At 68.5% G+C, this 11,996-nt stretch overlaps 7 protein-coding genes across 7 annotated transcripts; 4 read left to right on the top strand and 3 right to left on the bottom strand.

The window, feature by feature from the left end:
- The first annotated feature begins 112 nt into the window (after positions 1 to 112).
- FA09DRAFT_331174 (hypothetical protein) lies at positions 113 to 2,153 on the top strand. The gene is made up of 5 exons (XM_025742902.1): positions 113 to 799; positions 861 to 929; positions 1,030 to 1,257; positions 1,308 to 1,712; positions 1,765 to 2,153. Exons 1-5 carry the CDS (start codon positions 444 to 446, stop codon positions 1,931 to 1,933), a joined length of 1,227 nt encoding a protein of 408 aa, XP_025596982.1. The 5' UTR covers positions 113 to 443; the 3' UTR covers positions 1,934 to 2,153.
- Positions 1,875 to 3,997, bottom strand: FA09DRAFT_82658 (hypothetical protein). The gene is made up of 4 exons (XM_025745855.1): positions 3,521 to 3,997; positions 3,353 to 3,471; positions 2,435 to 3,303; positions 1,875 to 2,384 (listed from the first exon to the last, which is right to left on the bottom strand). The coding sequence occupies exons 1-4, from the start codon at positions 3,742 to 3,744 to the stop codon at positions 2,034 to 2,036; spliced, it is 1,563 nt and encodes a 520-aa protein (XP_025596981.1). The 5' UTR covers positions 3,745 to 3,997; the 3' UTR covers positions 1,875 to 2,033.
- Positions 3,998 to 4,813: 816 nt separating this feature from the next.
- FA09DRAFT_82565 (hypothetical protein) lies at positions 4,814 to 5,572 on the bottom strand. Its single transcript, XM_025745854.1, has one exon. The coding sequence runs from the start codon at positions 5,378 to 5,380 to the stop codon at positions 4,877 to 4,879; it is 504 nt and encodes a 167-aa protein (XP_025596980.1). The 5' UTR covers positions 5,381 to 5,572; the 3' UTR covers positions 4,814 to 4,876.
- FA09DRAFT_82871 (hypothetical protein) lies at positions 5,352 to 6,886 on the top strand. Its single transcript, XM_025745857.1, has 4 exons — positions 5,352 to 5,521; positions 5,605 to 5,825; positions 5,908 to 6,444; positions 6,503 to 6,886. The coding sequence occupies exons 1-4, from the start codon at positions 5,413 to 5,415 to the stop codon at positions 6,659 to 6,661; spliced, it is 1,026 nt and encodes a 341-aa protein (XP_025596979.1). The 5' UTR covers positions 5,352 to 5,412; the 3' UTR covers positions 6,662 to 6,886.
- Positions 6,697 to 7,519, bottom strand: FA09DRAFT_340057 (hypothetical protein; the record flags this gene model as incomplete). The annotated part of the gene is made up of 3 exons (XM_025744285.1): positions 6,697 to 6,978; positions 7,032 to 7,136; positions 7,187 to 7,519. 3 exons carry the CDS (start codon positions 7,517 to 7,519, stop codon positions 6,697 to 6,699), a joined length of 720 nt encoding a protein of 239 aa, XP_025596978.1.
- Positions 7,520 to 7,931: 412 nt separating this feature from the next.
- On the top strand, positions 7,932 to 8,909 carry FA09DRAFT_340056 (hypothetical protein; the record flags this gene model as incomplete). The annotated part of the gene is made up of 5 exons (XM_025744284.1): positions 7,932 to 8,102; positions 8,193 to 8,282; positions 8,344 to 8,408; positions 8,464 to 8,544; positions 8,852 to 8,909. 5 exons carry the CDS (start codon positions 7,932 to 7,934, stop codon positions 8,907 to 8,909), a joined length of 465 nt encoding a protein of 154 aa, XP_025596977.1.
- A 2,443-nt stretch (positions 8,910 to 11,352) lies between these two features.
- On the top strand, positions 11,353 to 11,910 carry FA09DRAFT_340055 (hypothetical protein; the record flags this gene model as incomplete). Its single annotated transcript, XM_025744283.1, has 1 exon — positions 11,353 to 11,910. A coding segment is annotated over one exon (558 nt), but the record flags the coding sequence as incomplete, so codon positions are not given.
- Between the last annotated feature and the right edge of the window lie 86 nt (positions 11,911 to 11,996).

The following is an 11,996-nucleotide window of genomic DNA, read 5'->3' as shown; positions in this document are numbered from 1 at the left end:
CACAAGGCTGCTGCAGGCGGCGCGCCTGTGTGCGGCCTTGGCACATCCGACGGGCGCGGGACGACGGGGTCCAACGCGCAGAAACATCAAGCGCAAGCGGCTCCTCGGCGCGCGCTTCTGGCGCAACGACAGACTGCCGGCGTGCCTCAAGCGCCTCGGCCTGCACTCCGGCTCTCTTGAGTTAAGCTGCACAGAACGTCGGCATGTACCGCCGCACCGCTCGCCGCTGCCGGCCGCCGGCTGGCTGGTGGAGCAACGGGCGGGCAGCATGCACATGTGGGAGCGGAGCGGAGGCTGCGCGGCGAGGCGAGATCGGCGGCGGCACAAGAGCGGCGCACCCTTTGTCCCTCTCCACACCACCACCACCCACGCTCCTTCGACTCGGCTCCTCCGTCGCGGCCACGCTCCTTCGTCTCGGCCTCTCTCACTGCGCTTTCTCCGCGATGCCTCGGCTCAGTGTCGTCGTGCTGCTGGCCGTCGTGCTGGCGGCCCTCTCCCTCGTGCCCGCCGCCGCGGCCGCCGCGCCCAAGTGCTCCTCGCACGGCTGGACGACGCAGGGCAAGCTGCGCAAGTACACGCAGTACGACGCCGCGGCCGCCGACATTGCCGCCAACGGCGGCTGGAAGAAGCTGCCGGGCAGCAAGGCCGTGTGCGGCGCGCAGCTGCTGCGCGATGCGTTCGTCGTCAACAGCCAGGGCCTCACGCAGCCGCTGTACGTCTCGCAGCTCGCCGACAACAGCGCCGTGCAGCGCATCGTCATCACCGTGCCGGCCAAGGGCCGCGATGGCTGGATGTACTTGTGAGAGGAGAGAGCACATGAGCGGGCCGCATCCGACCGCCTCGCTGACGTCGCGGCCCAGCACGTCGATCTACAACGCCCTGCAAAAGGCCGGCGCCACGTACGCCGACATTGACAAGAAGAAGATTGCGTGCGTGTGCATGTGCGCCTGCCGCTTACATCCGCTGATCTCTCCTCCCGCACATCCGCTGATCTCTCCTTCCGCGCATGTGCTGATCTCGCTGCTGCAGCATCATCTCGACGCAGTACATGAACCAGGCGGACGCCGACGCCGGCTCTGCGCGCGCCACGGACCTGCTCTTCGACGACGTCAGCTGGTCCGACGGTGCGCAGGGCCGCGCCAACGCCGGCGGCGGCGCCCAGCTCGGCGGCGACCAGATCAGCAGCTACGAGGTGCTGGACAAGCTCATCGTGTGGGCGCAGCAGCGCTACCCGAACGCGAAGCGCGTCGTCGTCGCGTGAGTGACGCCAGCGCGAGGTGCTGCGCACCGCACTGACCCTCTCCCAGCGGCCACTCGCTCGGCGGACAGGCCGTGAACCGCTACTCGGTGCTGCGCAAGGAGCAGCTCGACGCCGTGCCCGTGTATTTTGTCGCCGGCAACCCGGCGTCGTGGCTGTGGATGGAGACGTCTCGTCCGCGGCCCGACGCCAACTGCCCGGGTGTCGACGACTACAAGTTCGGCCTGAGCGCCGGCATGGTGCCGTACGCCATGGCCGACCTGCTGCGTCTGGGCCGCGACGGCATGCTGCGGCGCTTTGCCGGCCGCAACGTGGTGCTGGCGCTCGGCGACAAGGACTACGGCGCCGGAGACCCGAGCTGCCAGGCCTCGGTGCAGGGCCGCAGCCACCGCAACCGCGGCATGCTGTTCGTGCGCTCGATTACGAAGCTGCTCGGCGCCTTTCCGGCCAAGTGGTGAGTCGCAGCCAGCACACACCACCGATGCAGGGCGCTCACCCTCTTCCAGGTCCTACGACCAGGTCTCCGGCTGCTCGCACGATCCCATGTGCATGTGGGCCTCGGAGCTCGGCATGCTGCGTCTCTTCCGCGACGGCTATCCGGGCGCCTCGACGCGCGTCAGCAAGAACGCCAGCGCGGCGCGGCGCCGCAACGAGCTCGACGAGGAGGAGCAGTGAGGTGCTGCTGCGGCGCTGCACATCTTTCCCACACCTGTCTCTGCGCTCCAGCCTGAGCGCAGCTTGCTCCACGTCACGCACAGACTCCTAATGCTATTCGCTAGTGCAGGTCAAACAGATCCGACTTGAAGCCGTACTCGTCCTCTCCATCGCCGCCCGCGCCGTGCTCCTGGACGAGCTGCACGCCGTCGCGCACGTCGCGCACGTCCGCGGCCGTCTGCGTTGCCGTCGCGGCCGTCTTGCGCACGCCCGCCAGCGGGTCCACTTCGTCGTAGGCGGCGCGCGCGCGCTCGACGGGCCGCTTGCCCAGCGCGCGCCAGTTGCGCTCGACGAGGTCGTCGCGCAGCCGCATGTGGTCCGTCTTGGGCCCGCGCTTGTGCGGCGCGAGCAGACGCGGCGCCACGCCGACGCTCAGCGCGTACGAGCCGGCCGTGTCGGTCATGATGAGCGACTGGCAGGGGAGTGAGAGATGCACAGTGCGGCGGTGCGGCAGCCACTCACCGTCGGCGAGACCTTCATCGTCTGCGTCGGCTTGAGCGGCTCGGTGCGCGGGTGCGCCTGCTCTCGCTCCATGCGTTCCCGCTGCTCTCGCTGATCCTGCTGCTCCTCCCGCTGCTGCCGCTGCTGCTCCTTCTCCTCGCGCTCGCGCGCCTCGCGCTCCTTACGCAGCCTCGCGCCGCTCTTGCCCGCGTCGGCGTCGAGCAGCACGCGCACATAGTCGCCCCACGCCGCCTTGACTTCCTCGCGCGACTCGACCTCCTTGCCGCCCCAGCCCTGCCGCTGCTGCGCCAGGCGCGTGGCGCGCGAGTGCAGATCCCACGCCGTGCGGTCGGCCTGCTCGACGGCCGACTGCACCAGTGCCGCGCCGACGCGCTGCAGCACGAGCCGCACGATGGGGCGTGCCACGGGCCGGAAGAGCGCATTGACGAGCCAGTGGTGCGAGTTGCGCAGGCGAAAGTCGAAGGCGCCGGCATCGACGGCGACGTTCTTGACGGTAAAGAAGCTCTCCCGCCGAGTCTCGTCCATGTCGTCCGTCGGCGGGTGGCTGGCACTCGTGTCGCGCTGTGCCTGCTGTCCGGCGTCCACCAGGTCGATGTCCACCTTGAGTCCCTCGTCCCAGAGGCCAATGTCCAGCAGTGCGCTCTCGCGGTACGCCAGCCACGACGCCGGGCCCTGGCAGACGCAGCTGCGCGCATCCCAGTCCTCCTCGGACGCAAAGCAGCCGCAGCAGCCGCCGCACGTACCGGCGCGCGGCGCCGTCACCTTCTCCTCGACCCAGAAGCTGACGTCCTTGACGCCCAGGCGCAGACCGCCGAGGCCGAGCTTGATGCGCGCGTCCAGCGACGACTCGGACTCCTGCGTGAAGCGGTCTGCAGAGCAAGTGAGCACAGCACATGCAGCCAGTCGGAGCCGCCTCACCGCGCGAGTAGGAGTAGTCGTTGCTGACAGAAACGCTGACGGTCTCTGGCACGAGGTTGAGCGTTGGAATGACAATGTCCTCGACGGCCGCATCGACGGCGTCGGAGGTGAACTCGACCCTGGCGCAGGCGTCAGTCGCACGTCAATCAGGCCACACTCAGCACCCACCTCGGCAGCGGCACGGCGCGGAACACCTCGCCCAGGCTCGGCAGGATGCGGCCGACGAGGTCTCGCGCCACCGCACCGGCCTCACCGACGAAGCCCTTGACGCCGAGCGAGAGCGCACCAACGACGGCGCCGCCGGCGCGCGCCAGATGCTGGTGCAGCGCCGTGAGCGACGGCTCGGTCGTGAGGCTCTCGACGAAGCTGGGCGAAGGGTCAGCGCAGCGCATGGCGCGCAACGGCGCCACTCACTCGCTGCTGCAGCGCACCAGCTCCTGCAGGTGCTCCTTGACCGCCGGCGTCTGCTGCAAAATCTCCTGCAGCTCGCGCAGCACCTTCTCGAGCGCTTCTTGCGCCTGCTTCATGTCCATCGCCGGCTTGCCGTCCTCGAAGCCGGCGCACGAGCGCAGCGTCTCGCCTGCCTCGCGCGCCCACTGCCGCAGGCGGCTCTCGCTGCGGGCTGCCGTGACGAGGGCGTCCCATGCGCGCAGCGTCGGGCCGAGACTCGTGCCGCCCGCCAGGCCCTCGAGACACTCGCGTGCCGCCTGCAAAGCACCGCGCGCTGCTGGACTGGGCTCAAGAGACGCACCCACGTGGCTGTCGCCCAGCTCCAACGACGGCCCGCCGGCCTGCAGCCGCTCGTTGAGCGCATCGAGGCGCGCGCTCCATGCCTCGCCCAGCGCCACGAGCTTGGCCAGCGAGTCCTGCACGGCCGGATCCTCGCGCGCCGCCCGGATCACCTGAGAAATATTGGTGACGTGCGGTGGCAGAGCTCGCGCGCGTCCTACTCACCCGCTCGCTGCTTCTCGCCAGTAGCTCTGCCCATTCCTCGCGCTCGGGCAGCGGCACACCGTGCTCGCCCTTGCCCGCCACCTCGCGCACCGCCTCCTTGCCTGCCTGTGCCGTGTCTTTGAGCGCCTCGGTGAGCTCTGGCACGGCGTTCTGCTCCTCGACCTCGCGCGCGTCCTCTGTGCAGGTGTGAGGGTGTGATGGCGCACGCGGCAACGGCGCACTCACGCTCTGGCTTGACCGCCTCCGCTGCGCCCTGCGTCCGGTCCGCCACGTCCTCGACGCGCGCCGCCACGCGCGCACGCGCCTTGGCGATGCCCGCAACGAGCAGCCGGCGCGCCTCTTGGACGCCGACGACGTTGAGGATCGTCCACGCGGCCCGCAGCGCCTCGGCACCCTCGTCGCGCAGCGTACGTGCGGCCGAGGTGCCTGCCTCGGCCGCGTCGCGCACCGTCGGCAGGTCTGCGGCAGGTGTGAGCTGCGGCAGCGGCATACATGCGGCGCCACTCACCCACGTCGACATCTACCGAGACGCTGGCGCGCCGCACAAGCCAGATCAGACGCTGCCACTGCTCATTCTCGTTGCCGCGCGGCGCCTCGTCGCGCTCGCGCTCGGCGGCGTCGCGCGTGTCGACGAGGCGCTCCTCGCGCGGCGCCTGGCGCCCGCCGTAGAGCCACTTGGCAGCATCGCGTGCGGCCGCCGCCAGCTCGGTGAGCACCTCGCGCGTGCGAGGATTGAGCGCCGGCCGTGCGCGCGGCGGCGCCTCGGGCGCGACGCTGGGCGCGGGCGCCTCGCTCGTCGTTGCCGCCAGGCCGTCGAGATGCGCGGCGACGGCGTGCAGCGCTGCGTATGCCTGCGCATTGTCGGGCAGTGCGCCGGCGCGCAGTGCGCCGAGCCAGCGTGCAAGCGCCGGCGCCGCGTGTGGGTCGGATGACATTGTGGTGCGGAGGCAGGCGTGGAGGTTGACGTGACCCGCAGGCAGGGCCCGTGCGCCAGAGGCCCGCTGTTCCCACGCCTCGGGTACAGATCGTGGCGCAATCAAGATTGGCCGCTCTCCACACGACCACCACCATCATGCCCACCTTGACGCCGCGCTGAGCTGCCCCGCATGCTGCCGCTCAGCTACACGCTCGCCGTCGACGGCGCCAGCCTCGACGTGCGCGAGATGCGCCCCGGCGACGTCTCGTCGCCCGAGTGCGTGGCCGTCGTGTCGCACCGTGAGTAGTGGCGCGGCATGGCTGTCAAGTGTCCGGCGGGATGTGGCGCGTGGCTGTCGTGCGCCAGTGCTGACCCTCACCAGCGTACGGCCCCCTCGGCGGCTCGCAGGGCGACCCGACCGTCGTGCGGCTGGTGCGCGTCTTTCTCGACCTCGGCTGCCGCGTGCTCACGTACGACGCCCGCGGCGTCGGCGCCAGCACGGGGCGCACCAGCTGGACGGCGCGCGTCGAGGCGCACGACTTTCAGGCGGTGGTGGACTATGCGCTGAGTGGCCAGCGGGGCGCGACGACGGTGTACTGCTGTGTTAGTGAGAGGTGCCAAGAGATGTGTGAATGGCTGTGTGAAGGCCAAGTGCGGAGGCTGATGCTGCATCACAGGGATATAGCGCCGGAGCCGTCTCGTGAGTGGCAGGAGTCAGCTGGCGAGATGCAACAAGGAGGTGTCGCTGCAAGAAGCGAGATGCCGTGGCCTCGCCTCCGGACCTGGAGCACTGCACCCTCTGGCTCTGCTGAACCACTCCTTCGCCACGCCTTCGCCACTGCTTCGCCCCCTCCTTCGCCCCTCCTTCGCCACTGCTTCGCCCCTCCTTCGCCACTGCTTCGCCCCTCCTTCGCCCCTCCTTCGCTTCGCCCCTCCTTCGCCCCCTCCTTCGCCCCTCCTTCGCTTCGCCCCTCCTTCGCCCCTCCTTCTCCTTCGCCATGCCTTCGCCACGCCTTCGCCACTCCTCCGCAGCGCCTCGTTCGCCCGCGTCTCGGCGCCGCACACGGCACGCCACGTGCTCGTCTCCTACCCGCTCGGCGTGCTGTGGGCACTCGCGACGCTGCGTGCGGGCAAGTGCCGCGAGGAGGTGAAGCGTCTGGCCGGCGAGGGTGGCGCGCTGCTGCTCGTGCACGGCACCGCCGATCAGTTCACCAGTGCTGCGGTGAGTGCGCCACCGCACTGTCCCTCCAGGCCCTGACCTTGCATCAGTCGTACCGCAGCTGGAGCGACGAGCTGCACGCCGCGCCACACGTCCGCGCAGAGCTCATCGACGGCGCAGACCACTTCTGGGCGCGCGGACGCGGTGCGGCGGCAGACGGGCTGGCGCGCTTGATACTCGACTGGGCCAGGGCACAATGAGAGAATACGCTGCGACGTGAGAGACCGATGCGATGCATTGCATGTCCGTCGCGCGCTACACGCCCAGCGCCGTCAGGCGCCTCTCGATCTCTGGCACCGTCATGCGTCTTGCCTTGCCCTCCGTGCTGCTCTCGTCCTCCATGCTGCTCTCGCCCTCCGTGCTGCTCTCGCCCTCCATGCCGCTCTCGCCCTCCATGCTGCTCTCTCTGCCCTCCTGCAGCTCGAGTGCCTTGAGCCGCGCCTCGATCTTGGCGTGCCGCTCCTCAATCTTGGCGTGCCGCTCCTCGACGGCGACATGGCGTCTGGTAAGCTCCTTCTGGCGCCGCACGATGAGCGCCTGTCGAAGCGCCGTCAGTGCCAGGCTGCCGGTCTGCCGTGCAGCTCACCCACCATCTTGCTCGCCTGCCTCGCCACCGTCTTGGCCAGCTTCTCCTTCTGCCGCTGCATGCCCTTCACCGTCTGCTCGAGCCTGTTCTGCCGCTCAATGACGCGAGACTGGGTCGCAGCTCAGCCCCGCACCTCACTCCCGCCCTGCGGCCACTCACAACGTTGCGCTGCACGCGCTCCTCCATGATGGCCACGCGCAGCCGCACGCCGAGCGACGCGTTGCTGCGGTGCAGCGCCGCGTTCAACGCTTCGTGCGCCTCGGCAGCCTCTGCAGCGCTCTCAGACGCAGACGCATCGTCAGCACCGGCAGACGCCTCATCGTCGCTCATCACTTCGTCGAGCGCAGGCGCTTGCGACGGGGCACCGCCGACGTCGCGCTCCTCGGGCGGCGGACCGTACTCGTCGTACACGCGCTGTGCGCCGACACGCACGAGGTCGTGCATCCGGGGCAGGGTGAGCACGATGCGCACGGAGCGCGGCTGGCGCGGCATCGCGACGAGCGAGAGGGGGATGGGGTGCTGAGGCAGGACAAGCACGACGGACGGCGCGGCAACAACACCTTCGAGGCGGTGCGGCGCGCCCCCTCTTCCCGAAGCGGCAGTCGGCGCTGCGCCCTCGCCTGCCTCGCTGGGCCGAGCAGCATCGAGGCTGAGCGTCCGCCGTCTGCGGCAGCAGAGCAGCAGAGAGCTTCTCTGCGTCATCGACACAACTCGATTGCGAGCCGGCCGTGCCCTCGCTCTCAGCGCAGCGATGCAGCTGCGGCGCTGTGCTGGACCGCGCGTGCTCGGCGGCTGCGCCGGCGCGCGCCGCGCGGTAGGCTCAAAAGGCCGGCGCTCGCCCTTCCCTCTCCCTTTCGCTCCACCACCACCTCCCTTCCCTTCGTCGCTGCCAAGGTCAGTCGCCATGTCGTCTTCCATGCACCGGCCCCTGCCAGCCTCGTCGCGCTCGTCGCACACCACTCTGACGCCACCCACGCCACAGCACCAGGCATTGTCGGCGTCACCGGCGCGCGCGCCGTGCGCTCGTCGTCGGCGCTCGGCGCGCCGAGAACGCCGTCGTCCGTTTGAAGCACGGGTGAGTGACTCGTCGGCGCCGTGCTGGCATTGACCTCTTGCAAGTGGAGCCTAGTCGTTCTCGCTGACGCTGCCCTTCCTTGCTCGACAGACTGCAGCGCTCGATCGACCCGCTCAAGTGCTCGTCGTGCCCAGCACCGCCCTCACGATCTGCTGCCTCGTCGTAGGAGGACCTCTCACAGTGAGTAGTCGTGCAGCTGCTTCGCGCACCGTCACTTGGGCTGATCATGCTCTTCCCACAGTGCGTCGACGTCCATCACCTCGTCGCTGCAGCGCCCGTCGCCTGGTTGTCATGTCTCTCTTCCGTGTGAGTGTGCTTCGACAGGGTAGTCGCTGCTACAGCCCTGACTCCTCCACCGCAGCTTCACCGTCCACATCAGAGGCGCAAGCTCGGCCGACTGCGTCACCAGCACGCCCTGGCTCGCCTTTGACAACCTGCATTCGTATCACACAACTCTCAAGAAGAGGCAGCGCGTCGTTGGCTCTTCTCTGTGTTGTGTAGTATGAATGCAGTGTGCCAAACGCGCGGCCGGGATCTAGCGACGGCCCGACCTTGCTTCGTGAGTTCGCACCGGCTGCTTCGCGGCGCTCGCCACGTCTGCTGACGCTCAGCAGCGACGCACCCCAAGATCAGCGGCTTGACCTTTCGACGGCACCATCGCGTTGTGTCGAAGCTCCGGGCGTGGACAAGTACGACCGAGCGAAGAAGAGCGCCTTGCGTCCGACTCGCGCTCTCCTTCTTTCGTTCAGGAGGGAGCGCGCAAGTCGGACGCCTGGCTCCACATTCAGCTACGTCGTCACTGTCTAAGTCCCGGACGACGCGCAGCACGTCACGATCGCACCACACTGTGCTCTTCCGCTACACCATCTCCGTTGTCTGTCTTTACATATAGCGAAATGCTCATCCTTCTGATGCGTACGCAAAGTCATCGCTCTCGCCTTCACACGTGTCCATGCACAGGGGCTGCACGCTACGCTCCAGGGCCGGTCAGGAGGGACAGCCTGCTCGCCGTCTCGTGCGCCGTGCTGCGGTGCGTGGCCCGAGCCGCCATCCCGTCTGACTTTGCCGCTGCGTGCGAGGCATCTGCGTCACCGTTGCACCGCTGCGTGCGAGGCATCTGCGTCACCGTTGCACCGCTGCGTGCGAGGCATCTGCATCATTATCGCACCGCTCCTGCTCGCCGGCAGCGGCACGGCGCAGACCCGACGCAAGCCCAACCGCCCCAGGAGCGAGCCCGCACGCCGCGAAGCGCTGCGTCTGGCAGCTCGCCGCTGACCTCGGCAGCGTCCTTGCTCAGCGCCTCCGGACTCAAGGCGTCTGCACTGCGCGTCGGCGAGAAGCAAGTCGGCGGTGCGCCATCAACACGGATGAGCGCAGGGACGCATGGTCAGAGGTGTGAGCGTGACAGCGCTGCTCGGAGGCGGAGGCATGGTGCTTCTGCACTCGCGTCGCTCAGCACGCTCGAAGTGCCTCTCTTTTCCGAGCACGCCTCCTCTTCCACAGCGTCCACCGCCTGGAGCTCAGGTGCCTCAAGAGATGACGACGGCAACGAGGCCACCTTTTCCGTCGCCGTCACCAACGGCGTCTGGGCAAAGAAGCCCGGCACCCAGTCGGGCCGCAACTGCGCGCGAGAGACGGCAGCGCCTCAAGCACAAGCGGCGGCTGGCCCGCGTGCGAGGCCCGTGTGCGAGCCCTGCGCGCCGCCGTGGCGCTTTTCGTCGGCAGTAGGATGTGCAGAGTCCTCTTCCGGGGTTCAGGACACACGCCACAGGCCCAGCTGCGCAACTGACGTGCGCAAGGTAGAAACGCGCGCACGCGACTTCTCTTGCACTGCTTCTCGAGGAGCGTCGCGAGGCGGCGCAAAGCAAAAGCTCGGCTTCAACGAGGCGTCAGGCATTCTTTACTGAGATGCTCTCGTGCGAAGAGTAGCACTGCTCAGCTACTCAACAGATAAGCTGTACTACGTCAGAGCTCGTTCGCCTGTGTGGTCGGAGCAATCAAGCCGAGAGGCTGCCTTTTCGGCTTGCGTCGCTTCTCCGCCACTGATCAGCGACTTGGATATCCGTCATTTTGAGAGGCGTCTTCCAGCCGGGACTTCTCGCCCGGCGTTGCTCAGATCCGGAGAGGGGAAATCAGAACGGCTGCGAGCAGAACGGAGCTCCACGCTGCTCGACATGCAGTCACGCACTGCGACTGGCAGACAAGCGCTGCTGCTTTGCGGGCAGAGCTTCGTTGTAGTATTTTCTGGGCGATGTCCAAATTTTTTCAGGCATTCGGACGCTTGAAGTACCCGGAGGAGGGCATGAGGGGAGTGAAAAGCGGTCGCTCGGGCCTCCGCAAGCCGTACGCGGGCGATGCAGAAGCGCGTCAAGCCTGCAGCGCACAGGTGCCTCGTGCCAGCAGACGCTCTCCACACTCAATGCCCTGCTGGCTCATACGTGTCTCAGGGGCAACCAGCCGAGCTTCGGAGAAGCGACACGCACTCGGTGAAGCGGCGTGTTGATGCGCGCTCAGCAACAGGTGCTGCCGGACGCCAGGCTCGCACAAGCAGGACGCCTCGGTCAGGGGACGGCGACAAGAGTGTGCGCCACAGCCCTGCTGATTATATATTGCTCTGGAGGGAAGCCCAACATGAAGCCCCGTTTAGCTCATCTGGAAGAGCGTTGCATTGTAATTGGATACTTCTCACATATTCTGCGAAGGCACCGCGTTCGATCCGCGGAATGGGGATTCTTTTTGCTCTTTTGCCCCTGCCAATTTTCGCCTCTCTTTCTGCCGCCCCGCCCCGACTCGCCCACATGCCTGTGCGCGCCGGCCGTGCGCCCTCACGACGGTGCACGTGCGCCTCGCAGCGTCATGCTCGGGCGCATCTGTGCTTCCAATGCAGCGTCGGGCCCTCGCTCGTCGTCATGCGCAGACCATCATGCCGAGCCCATGCCGCGCGGGCGCGCGTGATTTGAATCGCGTGGATCGGGCAAGTACAAAGCTGCGCGAGGCGAGGCTTGGATGCCAGGCGGCTCCCGCGCCCCACGCCCCACGCCCCCACAACCACGTGCTGCGCGGCGCAAGGGCAGCAAGACGGAAGGGTGCAGCCGGCAGCGCTCGGCGCGCCTCGGCGGCAGCCGCGGGGAAGCGAAGCGGCGTCGGCGCGGCCGCGCGGCAATCTCGCCTCCCTCGCCTCTCCACATCGTCGCTGCGTCCCACCCCCACTTCCCTCCGCGCCGCCGTTGGCATTGCTTGCTCGCCCAGCATGGCCGCGCTCATGATGGCCACGCCGGCGCTGATTCCCTCTTCGCTGCCCACGACGTACCTGCTGACGCCCGTGGCGCCCGAGGTGCCCTGCTCGACGCTCGCCTCGCCCGAGGGCGACTACACGTGGGGCGCCCACGTCGCCACGCCCGTCCTCACGCTGCCGCCCCTGCCGCCGCCCTCCGGCCCGGGCGTCTCGACCCTGCCGCCGCTGCCGCCGCCGCCGGCGCGCATCAGCGTCGCCAGTGTGCGCGCGCCCGGCGAGGAGGCCATGCGCGGCGGCGCAAGAGGCGCGGGCATGACGCTCGAATGTGTACTTGCCGCTCAGGGCATCGATGCTCCCGCCTCGCAGATGACGGGAGGCAGCGGCGGCCTTGCGCCCCTCGCCAACTGGGCACCCTTGCACGCCGCTTCCGCCACCTCGAGCAGCGCGGCGTCGGGCGGCACAAGGCCAAAGAATAACATCAAACAGACAAGCAGCTCCTTTGTGCAGCGCATCAGCACGCACGGCGAACTCAACAAGATTCTCGCGGCGCGCAGCGAGGGAGAGTGCTTTGGCGTGAGTTACCTTACGCAGGCAGGGGGCAAGGCGAGGGGCGTGGGGGGCGCGGGGGCTGGGTCGCTGAGGGAGATTGGGAGGGGGGG

Source organism: Tilletiopsis washingtonensis (assembly GCF_003144115.1).
Source record: "Tilletiopsis washingtonensis strain MCA 4186 unplaced genomic scaffold FA09scaffold_16, whole genome shotgun sequence".
Lineage (NCBI taxonomy): Eukaryota > Fungi > Basidiomycota > Exobasidiomycetes > Entylomatales > Tilletiopsis > Tilletiopsis washingtonensis.
Note: the sequence above shows the minus strand (reverse complement) of the source record. Positions and strands in the feature narration are given on the sequence as shown.